At 34.8% G+C, this 14,789-nt stretch overlaps 1 protein-coding gene across 3 annotated transcripts in view; it reads left to right on the forward strand.

Annotated features, from left to right (window-relative positions):
* The window catches only part of NKAIN3 (sodium/potassium transporting ATPase interacting 3), a 372,388-nt gene that overhangs the window by 344,841 nt on the left and 12,758 nt on the right, over positions 1 to 14,789 (forward strand). For 2 of the 3 annotated variants that reach the window (XM_068671971.1, XM_068671970.1), the window contains exon 5: positions 2,268 to 2,328. In XM_068671971.1, the coding sequence (XP_068528072.1) occupies positions 2,268 to 2,328 (61 nt within the window). Of the gene's footprint in view, positions 1 to 2,267; positions 2,377 to 14,789 lie in introns of all 3 variants that reach the window. The other variant, XM_068671972.1, reaches the window with a different exon arrangement.

Consider the following 14,789-nt stretch of genomic DNA (forward strand, 5'->3'; position numbering starts at 1 on the left):
TATGCTTAATTCTATTTAATCGTGGCCTATAGTCTTCAAATATTGTATGGTATAGCTAGTAACCTCATCTAGAGGCATAAAAGAGGGAGAATTACTAGGACAGGTCCATTTAAAATTGTCTAATCTGTTTTATTGATTTTTTTATTTTTCTTTTTTTTTTTGATACCATGTTTTCCATGAATTGTTATTGTCCTGAAAAGCTGTACTACAATTCATTTTTATTGTGTTCATTATTTATTCAGCAGCTTTTCTCTTCAAAATATTTCAGTCACATACTTAGGGAGAAGAAACAAACCCAAGTGACTTGTCTAGTCAAATCTCACACTGTCAGTGGTGACCTGGAAATACTGTAAATAAGCAGATAGGCAGGTGATATTTCCTCTTGAAAAGCCACTCATTTTCTGGTTTGTTTGATTGTTTGTTTGTTTTGTATGATACTTAATGCAATAGCAGTTTAATCTATGTGTAATGTTTGGGTGGCACAAGCAATATACCTCAAATATAATGTGATTTTTTTTTTATCCCTTGAAAGCCTTTATATAATCGTGCTTCAGTTAACCTATGTGAAAGACACTTCGATCCAATACCCACCTGATAAAGGCTGTGACAATTTCTCCCAGTAAATATGACTCCCAAAAAAGCTAAGGAAGCTGCAGCTTGCTCAAAGCAAGAGGAAAGCTGGATTAGACTTACTGGCTCATTTTCCCAAAACATCGGTGAGGTGAATGCCCAAGAGAGGAAGCTGGCAGGACTGGGCTGCAACGCTGTGACAGCTCTCATTCACACGGAACTTGGCCTGGGTGTACTGAAGCTTAATTCTCCATGGGGAAGATTAATCCCTTGGAGGAGGATTAAGCTACAGTGAACTGAGGCCACTTTATTTCTGAATGGAAAAGGCCACACAGGGATTTAATGTGCTTTATCTTACATGCATTGATTTCACAGCTTTAGTTAATTCATCTTAACTTCCCTGAATTCCCTTGTGTGGACAAGCTTTTTGTCTGCAGAGAGGATCTTGGAGCTGCTTGTAAAGCTCCTGGTATAGCTCAAGAAGAAAGCAGGTTGGAATGATTTCTGTGCCAGTGAAGGAGCTTATACCTGTCTAGATGCTATTAAATTACCTCCTTCTCAGATGGTCGATCCATGACACCCTTAAAGGAACTATTTTAATTAGATTTTTTTTTTTAATGGATCAGACAAAAAGATTAAAAAAAAAAAAAAAAAAAAACACAACACTAATCTCTAGGTTATTTTAGAAATCTTTCATGAACAGCCTCTTCAAGGCTTTCAGATAGCACAAATTGTGTACAGCTGCACAAACAATATTTTCTCAAGCATGGACATGTCTGGGCAGTGCAGTTTATTATGTTTTCTTTCCCAGTGGAATTTTCTTCATCTTTGGTGATGGCCATAAGAAAACATTTTGTCTGTATGAAAAGCTAATGAGCAGAGTTTCTATTCCCTGGTCCTAAGATTTTAATCCCTTCCTCTCAGTTGCACAAGTGACACAGAGCTGGACAGGGAAGAAAGTACTTATGGGAGCTCTTGTTAAAATAATGGCATGATTTTGCTGGTGTTGTCCTCTGAGGAAATGCGTCTGCTCTTTTCTTGCATAGTGAATGTGGTTTGCAGATAGGTCCTTCTGATAAGGTGTTTCCTAATGCAGATGAATCATAACACAACTTTACTGTTTAGTTAAATCATGATTTTTCACATATCAAGTTAAACTTTGGCCAAGCAGTCCTTCACTGGATCACTTTATCTAAGACAAATGATATCTCTTGTGGATTCTATAATACCTTTACTATAACTTAATTCTATAGCACTCAGTAAATATTTTATCTTCTTTATATCTTAATTAGGTTCTTAGGGGGCCCTCAGCATTGAATGTTGACAGAGCCACGTGAGCACAGAAGTATTCAACAAACAAAGGAATGTACATAGTAGCTAAATATCAAGATCCAAGCACTTTCGAACATGATGTTCAGACCTAATGTTTTGTAGTAGCATTCATCAGTGATGATCTCAGTGGGGCTAGAAAAGAGAAAAAGATCTTAAAATATAATGTAACGTGCAAAAAAAAGAGAAAGTCTCTTTAATTTATCTGTTTGTGACCACTTGCTCTGAAATTTACATATAAATTCAGGAAATTGAAGCAAATTTTTTCTAAATATAGCTGTGATACCTGTATTTATATAGCATTGTAATAAAAGCTTAATAAGTGTTCAGAGTGTTCTAATGATTGCTTTTCCTTTTCTTTCATGCAGCTGATTGGATTTGTGTATGCCTGTTACGTGATCAGTATTTTCATGGAGGAAGAGGACAGCTGTAAGTACTGATACACACCTATCCATCTCTGGAGCTACAGTACCTGGGGTGAGACTTAGTCTTGCATTAACTACCAAGATGAAGAACAAAGTTTATAAAAATGGCAGAATATGACAGTCATGTACACAACAAATTTTGCTCAAACCCATACTTACACTGTAGTATTTAGGTACTACAAGTGTCAGGATTATACTTACTGAACTTGTTTGTAGGGATCTGTGAACCAATTGCATGAACCAGTCATTCTGCTGAAAAGGATGTGATCCATGCTGCATATATACATGAGTTTTTCTGTATGTATATTTAAATTTGAACCAAAGCTCCTGAAGACATTTAGTCTGTTTTTCCAAATGACAGTTTTATCGGCAGTAAAGTTAATGCAGATGACAGGTCAAGCCATTTACAGTGTACTGTATTACTCTCATCAATAATTAGATAGACCTATTCAGCACTTAAAAGTAACTAGACCACACATCAGAAATGCTGACTCCGTGTTCTTAACATGCTTTTATCAAGAAAACACATATACATACCCATATATTGTTCAGAGTTTGAAAATGTGAGTATCTTTTAAAAAGCATTTATCAAAAACAATTAAATGGTCTTTGGAAAAATATGAATATGTTGAATGCTTTGGTAGGAAGCTGTGTGAAAAGTGACTGTGAGAACTGCCTAACAAACTTGCTATAAGCACATGACTATCATAAGTATTCTTAAAAACAGTAGTGAAACTGCAATGATATTGAATGAGCAAACAGGAGCAAGCAGAACAAAACTATTTAAAATAAAAGGATGTGTTTGTGTCAGTTACCTCCTCTCATATGTAAGGAATTAAGCAGTATATCTGCCTTTAGGAAAAAAAAATATATATATATATATATATAGCTATAGGATAAATAATGTACAACCAAATATTTATTTCTTAAGTTTTACTCATAAATCTTAACATAGTTGTTTTGTTTCTTTATAGAATAGCACCAGTGGGTGAGATAAATAGAGTACAAAAAAATAATTCATGTCTTAAGAAAGTATTTGGTAATATCTTGAAAATCTTATTGAAAACATAATTCAGGTAATTCATGGCTGTGATGGAAAAATAGACTTTTTGATGAAAACAGTGTGAATATATTTTTCCACTGTTACAAACAATACTGTGTTCAGTTCTCCATCCTAATGTGACAGTTATTAGTGTCAAATCTATTTTCATGCTTTCATTTAGGTTTCTAATACCAAGTAAATATAGCAAAGAAATTCTCGGATAATATTTAGTGGGAGGAAGTCATTAAATTGTTGTACACATTGTTCACTTTGAAAAGGCTAAAGGAACCTGGAGCAGTAAATGAGAAATATGAACACTTGGAGAAGCAACATAAAATGTAGGTCTTAAGGAGGAGCAGAAGCCTAAACAACGCTCCCTTAGAAAGCTACGAAGTGCTGATTAGTCAGGAACTGGTAATATAGGATAGCTCCAAAGGTGAGGGTGGCAGCAAGATATACGAGATGTGGACTAAAGACTACAGAGAAATGGAGAGACAAATGTTCTTTTCATACAGCTGCTTTTCATACAGGCTTCATATTGATGTCGGGAAATTTTGTGTATGAGACAACTGCTAACAAAATGGAATGGGGAGGCTTCATTAAATGATCAGGAAGTCTGACAAACTCATAAGAAAGACACAGGCTGCAGTACTTTTAGAAAAGCAATGCTGCCTGTATGTGCACACACGCATACTGACACAGATATCTATACCCAGGAAGATACTTTACTTTTTCCATTGGTGTTTTATATATTTTGTTTGTTTGTTTAGTCCTTCATAGTGTGCTTCACATATCAGTGTTTAGGCATGTGTGAAAGAAATACAAAACTCAGACCAAAGAACATAGCATATTCTTGGAAAATACCATCACCTGATAAAGAGTATAAGCAGTTTACATCTGGGGCCCCCCAAGAGGGTTATTGTCAAGGTAATGGCCTTATTCACTTACAAAATGCATTTACCCCAGACCCTCTATCCTCTAACTGCTACCCACCATCTTCTGAGAGTTTCATGCTGTATGATATCAATGGAAAATTAAATCAATGAGAATGGACAATTGACTTATTTATTAAACAATAAAGCATATGAAATGCTAATGAGATAACAGTACCTAAAATCTTTCATTAGGATTGTGTCAGTTTCCCATTTTCACTTGTACGATTATAATCTTCCAGATTCTTGTGTGAATATATTATTATTATTATTATTATTATTATTATTATTATTATTATTATTATTATTATTATTATTATTTAGCAGAGGATTGTCTGGGACAGAGAAAAAAAGCTGTGTGCTGGAAGTGGAGCAAACAGCAGAACTGATACATCTAGGAGGTTTAACAACCAGTGGAGTGAAATAATTTCTAGTTTGTTGCTTTTTAATATATATTTTTCTAAGATCCCGAATCCAGTCAGAAGCAACTAAATAGCCCTTTGGGCTGATTTGTGTCTTAATGCCTATTTGTGTTTTATAATCCTTCATTTTTATAGATAAATACATTAAAGACAAATGTTAATTCATTTATATTAATTCCACAGCTATGTTTTAAATGAGGAAACATCCATGCAAGGCGCAGTGGGAAAATTATTTGGTTTGGTAACTAGAGAGCATAAAAATGAATAGGGCTTATTCTGGAAAAATTCATATTGTTAACTTGCAGTATAATGAAAAAAAATTATTTAAAAGAGAAGTACAGTGGTGCTTCAAAATAGTCAAGTTTAAATTATTTAATGATTACATTAGGATAAAAGTTCAAGAAACTGTAATGAAAGAGCAATTTTATGCATTTTAATATGATGCAACAGGTTCCTTTCTTAGGTAAATGCAGCTATCATATTTTTGCAGTCGTTTGCATATAAGAAATCCTCGGCCATCTGAGAGTCACAGCCTCCCTAATTAAATACATTCTGCAATATTCAGTGCATCAAGTTAACCCCAGTTCTTGGTCTGAAACCTGTCAGGCAGACTTAAAAATTAATAATAGCTGCCTGTTTAGCCTCTGTGCAGTGCTTAAATGGATTTTGAGGCTGACATTTTGGCTGATGGACACTTCTCTGAACAGTAATAATGCTTGAAGAAACATTTATTTCCAGCTATTGCTCACCTTTACCTACATTCCAGACTGTAGTTAACTTTTACTTAGAAAGAAGATGATAGCAGGTCAAAAGGAATAAAAAAGAAGACATGTAAAAGGCACGCTGCTGTAGTGGGGTTAATACCTTCCATCATTCATCCTAATGAAAAAGTCTATTTATATCTCTTCCTTTCATTTTTTCATTTCTATCTTTGTAGATCTATCAATCTATATAAGCCCTTTTGAAGGAACAGAATAAGTGAAATCCGTAATCATAAAAGCCTGTCACTATCCTGTTTGTGAATCATTTTCTCCAAAAAATGAACTCAGAAGCTTGTTACCACCCTGTCAGAGTTACAGAATGCTTTTAATAAAGTGGAGTCTGGAGACTAGGCAAAATAAAAATGTTAAAAATGTTTTTAAATTTATAAATATTTTCTGGACTTTCTTTGAGAAACAATATCATTATTGCTGCTAAATACTATTTCATAAATATGACATTGACAAATCTCAAAAGTGATAGTTCTGTACTGTACGTGAATATGTAAAGTAGAAGCTGAATTGCATATAAATTGCATAAGGAAAAAGACATGAAAATAGAGAGGAAGATTTATGACAAACCTACAATCGTTCTTTCACCATTCATTATAAAAACAAGACTGAAATATCAAAAGGTCAATCCAAGGAAGTTCAAGCCTCTTTTGTACATAAATGAAAATAAGGGAAAGGGCTTCCATTCATCATAAAGAAAAGTTTAATTCAACAAATGAAACCACAAGAACAAAGTTAACAAAAAAAAAAAAATGTTTTTTGTTTGTCTCTCCCCTGAACCAGTTGTTTTTAGATCTCTGCTGTATTTCAGAACAGAAGACAATAACCCGCTTTTTAAAAAGCGAGTTTCCCCTATACTGCGTTATCTATAGGAACCTCCATGTGCTATCATTAGACAAAAATTAAGTAAACCAAATTATTAACAACACTGAAAAACTACCACAATGCTTTATCTGACATATGGTATTGCATTTATGCACATCATTGAGCATCTGTTGTCAGTAATCTAAAGCAAGATAATTTTTTATTTGCTTTTAATTTTTGTAGTTACACAGGAGGTCCAGCAGTGATAAATTTCTTATAAATATGCTATGTTTTGCAAAAGGAATGAAGAGCTATCATAGTAGCTAATAGTAGTAACATATCCATGTCTGTGTGATTACCTTTATGTATAAATATACATGTTTACTTAACTAAGCAGTATTTGGGAATCCACTACTAATATCTTTACATCAATTGCAATTTCCCATATGGTTGAGTCCATTTAACTCCTAAAAAATATATGATTTTTACAATAAAACAGTTAACATAAAAGATGACCAAGAAAGAGGATACTGCGTTAAACTTCTATTGGGCATTACCAGATTCAAACATCCTCAGATGACGACTATCTTAAATTATCTCACTGAAAATGAATACTTGTGAAACTTTCCAAACAGCAGCCAAAGATCATTATTGAGCTTTAGCACTCACCACTTTCATCTTTAGGCCATAATGACTTTAGGTATTGAAACAAAATGTGCTGTTACTGACCAGCAGATGAATATGCTTGACACAGACTTTTTAAATGATGGTAAGTTTTGCTTCCTGGTTCTCAAACAGCACTGTAGCTTCCAGGTTGAGAGTATTCTCCTGGCTTTTGCATATCTGCAAAATGACAATCAGTATTTTTGGAAGGCTTGAAAAGAAATTTGCATCTGCTCATCTGGAAGAATGACACAAAATCACAGAATTTGGTGTACCAGTAAGACAATGGCTGCTGTTATTGCCTTGTAGATGTCCACTATAAAACAGAGAAGAGAAGCAGGTGACATACGATCAGAAATACCACCATAAGTGTCCAGGAGGCTCCCTCAGCTCAGTGGTGGCACAGGCCAACCCCACCAAAAATTTAATGGAGCCAAATGTCAGCTTCCAGCTTCCATAGACAAGAGAGGCCTGTCCAGTTGGGAGTTTACTGATTAGATGCAGACTCACCTATTTGCTATCATGCTTACTCCACTTTCTCCCGTACAGTAAATATGCAGGATAAACCTATTATTGCAACAACATTTCATGGTCTTACAGTCCTGTTAGTGTCTTCCTACATATCATTAGCCTTAATGTGTGAATTGACTGAAAATGCATGTTTGGTTCTATTTTGAACTGATATAGTGAATTCTGAAATATTTAATGAAGGAGCAAATACCTATGGCACATTATACTATTTAAATTAACACTACATTCTTTTCTTTTCTTACTTTTTTTTTTTTTACATTGCTTTATTATACAATTGCCTGAACAAGCATTTGTTCTTGTTCCTATGGAAATAAGCACATAGATACAATTCAGAAAAACAAATGTAAAACCTCTGAAGTAGCATAAAATAAAAACTGTTAAACAATATAAATGCTGAAGACAAGAAGAAATCTTGATCCTAGTTAAGTCAGTGGAAAAATAAATAAATAAATAAATAAATTACAGTGGAGGCGTGATTCCCCCTTCTTTATTCTGCTTTAAAACTGTAGATGAATAATCCATTTCAGGAAAACAACTAAGAACAAAACACCCATTCCATCCTCTGCTTTTACAGTCCTCTAGCAAAATGTACAAAATAGTCTTTGTTTCCAGATGTAATCTCCATGGACTGTTACAGAACACCTTGTTCTAGCTGAGAGATGGTCTTTAAATAATAGATAGTGCATAATATACAGAAGGGGAAGTCTTGGCTCTGGAATATTTCTAGCAGCAGCAAAACTTATCTGCCTGAAAGTATCATAAATTTAATGTGCAATGTAACATGTAGGGTTTATCCAAGTAGGGTGTAGATGAAGTATGAGAGAGTAGCAACATCTAAAAGACATATAAACTAATTCAGTTTTTCATTGATGAAGCATAGCCTGCTATAATATGCAACTCACGTAACTTGAAGAAATTCTCCCTGAGTTTCTGAACCACTTGAACAAAATATTTTAATACATCTTCAGTAAAGAACTCATTTTTTACTGTAGGGTTGCCTCTAATTTCCTCTGCCGTCACCAAGTTTAATTATGCATTAAACTCTGACTATCTTTTCTGGCATAGGTATGAAGATGATAGTCTAGATACTATTTTCATGCTAGCCAGCAGCTTATTTATTTTTCATTAAAGGATAAGGGTAAATCACTCATTATAAGGTCCTCCAGTGCCTATCCACAATTCTTCCTATAAATATGAAATGGATTTTTTTTCCTGAAATTCAGTGGTAAACTATCACTTTATCACTTTATCACAAAGAATTTTTGTTGAATTTTTGTTGAATATTCCACAGAATATTAATAGATGAGAGCAGTAGCATATATATGTGTATATATGTGTGTGTGTGTGTGTGTGTGTGTGTGTGTGTGTGTGTATATATATATATATAATGTTTAAATGGGCCTTCATTTAAACATTTAGAAATATTTTTATGGAAAGCAAAATATTTTTGATTTATTTTTTGCAGAGCGTACTAACATATTTCTCTGAACAGAGAAATGTGTCAGAACACTACCAGGGCATATATTGGCCAATTCTGACCTTTATGAATAAATGGATAAACATGTATGTAGGTGAATGTGTATATGTGTATGAATGTGTGTGTGTATTGATATATATATATCACACACATATTTTGTTCCAAACATAGGTAAATACAAACTCTCCTTAGCCTTTAGTTGGTTTCCAGACTGATAACTAGAAAGGACAGGATTTAAAGGCTAGCTCATTACTACCTTATAAATTCCTGTTTTGCAAATGTAATTAATGTCAAACATTTCTGTTGTTGATTCTTAGAGATATGGTTTAGTGGAGGACTTGTTAGTGCTAGGCCAGAGGTTGGACTCGATGATCTTGAGGTCTCTTCCAGCCTAGACAATTCTGTGATTCTGTGATTCTGAATACTATATACCATATCCCAGGTATATATATACATAGATTAATATATACCTAAAAGACAATTTGCTTCAAATAGGTATATAATTATAATAATGCATTTTTCCTTAAGCTGGGAATTACACCTTCCTTTAAGATTTCTTGGTTTACTACTGTAATAAATAACATTCTTACTAAAATGGAAATACAATTTCAATCTAGAGGCAATATATTGTATACTGACAGCTCGTTGACATTTCTTAGGTCCATTCCTTGGTCCCCAAATACTCACAGTATGCCCTTTTTTTTAAACTAGCAGATTTGATTCAAGCTTCTACTTAGCTAATTCAATATTGATTTAATTTTAGTCTCCACCTTCCACCTCCTTGGCCTTTCTGTTTAAATTAGATCTGCTTTTAAATGGATGCCATCTCAACCCCCTGTTGCCAGCACCTTAGCCTTTTCACTTAAATTGCATCTATTGTTAAATCAATCTTACTCCAGCATCCAGCATCCCTCTCCTGAGCTTTCCACTTGACATCACATACAGGCCTAAGTGGTGCCTGCTCCTGCCCCTAGCTTTCACCCAGCTTCTCCATTAAAATTAAATCTCTTTCCAAATCCATTTTCCACTTCCAGTTGCAACCTTCTTACTTTTTCATTTCTAAATGGCAACAGCTTTGTGTCTGTTTTAATTTGTAGAGCTTGAAAGGAAACTTTTCAGACTCCTGTACTTCCCTATAAATACCATCTCCTCCAAGTCTTAAGATACAGGTAGATGGGTTCTTCCAGTTTCTGGGCCTCAGCTTAAATAAGATCCATTTCATTGTTTTTGTTGCCTGAGTGGGAATTTCCCTTAGGCTAGTTACCACATCATACCTAAGAGCTCTATATTGTAACAGCTTTAATTCATGCTTTTAGTGTGAGATGTGTAAGCATGGAATTAGTGGTGGGCCTGTGTTTTGGAGATGGCATACCAAGTCAAAGAGGATACACATTTAATGAGGCCCTACACCAGCAGGGAGCTGGCCATAAATTATCTTGGTAATACACTGGTAAGGAATCTGGGGATTCAGTGAGCTGAACAGTTACAATTGAGACAAATATATAACTGCTTCCCATTATAAATAGCTCAATGTGTTTGACAGGCTCAGAAGGCTCAGAAGGATGAACAGGCTTTTTAGGTGGTCAAAATTCTCAATGCCTTTTCCTTTATCCCTACGTCTGGTCTGAGAGAGTGACACTGAAGTTTCATCTTATAAGAAAGAAATGTCCTCCCTTTTTCTTCTTTGCAGACAATAACCTCAAAAATGAACAGATCCATATTGACCAGATGAGAGAAGAGACTGTCACTAAATTTCCCTGAAGCTGAGATTTATATTCAATTCCTTACTATCAGTACTAAGCTTTGAAATACAGTATTTAAAAAAAAAAAAAAAAAAAAAAAAAAAAAAAAAAAGGAGAAAAAGGAAAGAAAAAAAAAAAAAGAAGGAAAAAAAAAGCCAAAGCTGCTCATTTCTTGTTTTGATATACTATGGGTCCCATTGCATGTAATGTTTCCCAATGTATATATGAACATGATTGCCTTACAGACCACTTGAACAATTACTTTGCAAAGGAGCTACAGTACAAATTCTAAGAGGTGGCTAACCAGCATAACTCAGTGAAATACATTAAATCAAGCTATGTCACAGTCACAGTCAGGTAATTTTGGAAGATAATTTATTTGGTAATGTTCTTTCCCCAAATATAGCAAAGTTAAACAAATAAGAATTAGTTATCCATAATTTTAGCTGTCTCAGTTCTAAATCTAGTAAACCTAAAGACAACCAGCATGTTTAACCAAGATAGGTCGTAATTTTTTTCTTGGAAAAGGAAGGGATACCAATGTTGCTTAATGATAATATCAAAGCAAGAGAAAGACCCATACAAATAAGGTATCACAAAGATTTGTTAGAAGAACCACAAAGAAAAACAACATATGAAAATATTTTTTGCTAATCCTTTTTTTTTTTTTTTTTAATCCTATTGATTTTTACTGTAATTTATTATTTAATTCTGTGTACTGAGTCTCTGATGCCATCAGGCTTTCAACCCTTCATAAAATAATGCTTCTAACTTCCTCCTATTTGTAAGACATGAATTGTTGTCTATATTTTGTACTTTTCAAATTTTTTTAGTTGTAGTATTTCAATAATTTTAATTTTCAGGATATAAAAGAAGTGGGATTTATAACAAGAGATGTTGTCTTATTAAATCTGTTGATTTAGCTAATACAGTTTTCCAGTTGCGTCTGCTGGTCATAAAAAAGTATCACCTCTCCATAGAAAACTTACTTTTCAAGAATAGAATAGAATAGAATTGAATAGCATAGCATAGCATAGCATAGCTCAGTTGGAAGGGACCTTCAGCAATCATTGCGTCCAACTGCCTGACCATTTATTTCATGACTAACCAAAAATTAAAGCATATTATATAATTAAAACATACATTGTTCAAATGTCTCTTGAACACTGACAGACAAGGGACTTCAACAACCTCTCTAGGAAGCCTGTTCCAGTGTCTTTACCTCTGTGGTAAAGAAATTTTTCCTAATGTCCAGTCTGAACCTCCCCTGGTACAGCTTTGTGCTGTTACCACATGTCCTGTCATTGGTTCCCAGGGAGCAGAGGCCAGCACCTCTCTCTGCTTCCCCTCCTCAGGAAGGTGCAGAGAGCAGTGAGGTCACCTCTTAGCCTTTTTTTCCAGACCAGATGACCCAAGGATCCTCATCTTCTCCGTATGGGGCATCCCTTCAAGCCCTTTCATCATCTTTGTTGCTTTCCTCTGGACACATTCAAGTGTCCCTGGATCCCTTGAAAGGGATTCCTTGAACGAATGTATAAATACATCTTTGTATACATCCAGTATACATCCTTGGAAGGATGTATAAAAATATCCTTTTTATATTGTAGAGCTCAGAACTGCACACAATACTCAAGGTGAGGCAGCACAAATGCTAAGTATCTTACCAGAATCACCTCTTTTGACTGCTGTCTGTGCTGTGTTTAATACACCCCAAAATGTGGTTTGCCTTCTTGTCTGCCAGGGCACACTGCTGCCTTATGTTGAGCCTACTGTCGACTGTATTATATTTATTGCAGTTAATCTGTGTTGTTTATGTGTTTTATTAGCTCTTTATTATAACAAGACTTTTCTTATGAATCCTCTGTGATTTAGGACATAGCTGGACTCAATTCAAACTTCATTTTACATTCTTTTGTCTTGAAACAGTCAATATTGACTGTTTCAATACAGTTCGTTTTGTTAGCTGAAATTTAATCTCAGTACATCTGTGTTTTTCTCAATATTACAGTTTAGGTGAAGCAAAACCAAATAATGCTGTGTTACTCTCACCATTTATAAGATGACTCTTATTCCTTGGCATTGATTTCTGCACATTTTCTTTTCCTTCATAATCATTACAATTAATCAGGACAATGTGCTATTTCGTACGACTGTAATTCAAGACTCACAAGGCTTTCATAAAAATGTATTTTTTACTTCATCTTTCTTCAGGAAGAGAATTTTTTATTGATGAAGTCAGTATTGAATTATCTTTCTTTATCATTAACAGATTGATTCACTGATGGCTTCAAAATGAGTATTAATCCTGCTACATACTCTATTCCCCTTTTGCACATTCATCTTTCTCCTAATATGAAATGATACAAACTTTCTAACAATGAGAAAACCATTTTCCTAGCCATCATGTTTTCTGACACAAAGGACATTTCTTTTTTTCCACTCCATCATAAGAAGTGTCTATCATCCACTGGTCATCGTAAGCTCCAGGCTTTTACTGCTCTATATTCTTAGGTCTATTTTCATAGCTGAGAATGTAATCATATATATTGGGTATTTTTGAAGAGCTACCTTGAGTGAGAAGAGCTTAATTAGTGAGAACGATGGTAATGCAGGAAAAAAATTATATATATATATATATATTAAGAGATCAGCGAGACAACTTGAAGATGAAGAAAGAGCAGGAGAAAAGCAATAACGTATGAGGTACAATAGGTTTTCGCATTTGCAGAAAAGCACTTACAGAGACAAACCAGTGCTCACTGATGCACTTGGGTGTGATTAAGTAGAAGACTTACCAGGTGCTTCTGCAACAGCTCTGAAATGGAGCATAGTGGATGATCTTATTCTAGGGAAGACCGATGACACCATAAAAGAACTTAATAATGCATTTACAGAGACTGGAGAATGCTGGCTTGACACAGATCAAGAGAAGGATTATTTTGCTGGCTTGAAAAAACAAGGGCAAAAACAAAGGGAAGACCAGAGGCCACTAGTTTTCTCCTGAAGCCCTTCCCTAACAAAACCTTGTCACATAAACCCAGTACAATCTGAAACGTAAAACAAAGTTACACAATGTTAGTGTGCCTGATACTATGGAGAAGAAAATGCAAGATCAATATTTTGCTACAAAACCTCATACCTGAACTCTCATACTAATGGAAATAAATTTCACCAGGTTTGTCAAGTTCACATTATCAAGTTTGTCAACTTAAAGATGGTAGGCTGTAACTGGACCACAGCAGTTAGCTACTAGACAGTAAGGAACGGTCAGGAAAAAGGGAGACTTTCCTGAGTGACTGCAAAAAAAATTAACAGGAAGAGTCATTAAGCAGATTTTTAAGCCCTATATTGAAAATATCGCCATTAACAAAAAAAAAAAATGCAACATGGCCTGAATGTGACAGAACTGCAGTTATCTAGAGCTTTGAAGCAGATGTGTACAAATCCTTTCATTGAGAACTCCCAAAGAAAACAACACTAAATTAAAAAAAAAATAAAAATAAAAAAGAGAGAGAGAGAGAGAGATTATAAACTAGTACACTTAAATAGCAAACTCAAAATTACTAGATCATACAGAATAGAAATGAGAGGTTAATAACATTTCCTCCCTTTGTGTCCATGCAGTTGGAGAACCACTCTTCTGAGTCTCAGCCAGGTCTCTGGATTCTTGAATTGCAGAAAACTTTGCTCACCCTCCCCAGTCCTTATCAGTGTCTGCTCTCCATCACCTCTAAGACCCACCTGGTTTGCTGTTCCTCTCCACAGCCGAGGTTCGAGGAGCAGAGTGCCAGCATCTTGTGGTGCCTCTCTCACTTGACTCCTGTTCTGTGAACAGCACACAGGTGTACTATCCTGAATATCCTTAGCTCACTCCCGCTCAATCTTCATAAGAGCAGTGAAGATAGAAAGATGTGAAGCAAATACTATGTCACAGAGGTTGCTAGCAGTAAAGTTCAAGAACAGTCTTCCACCACTAGAAAAGTGGGAATAAAAATCCAGAATCACTCAATGATTAAAAGGGTCCCTCCTGTCCCATAACCTAAATTATTAAAATAATGTTAATATTCTTCTGTCATGAATAG

The sequence above is a fragment of the Anas acuta genome, chromosome 2 (genome assembly GCF_963932015.1).
Source record: "Anas acuta chromosome 2, bAnaAcu1.1, whole genome shotgun sequence".
Lineage (NCBI taxonomy): Eukaryota > Metazoa > Chordata > Aves > Anseriformes > Anatidae > Anas > Anas acuta.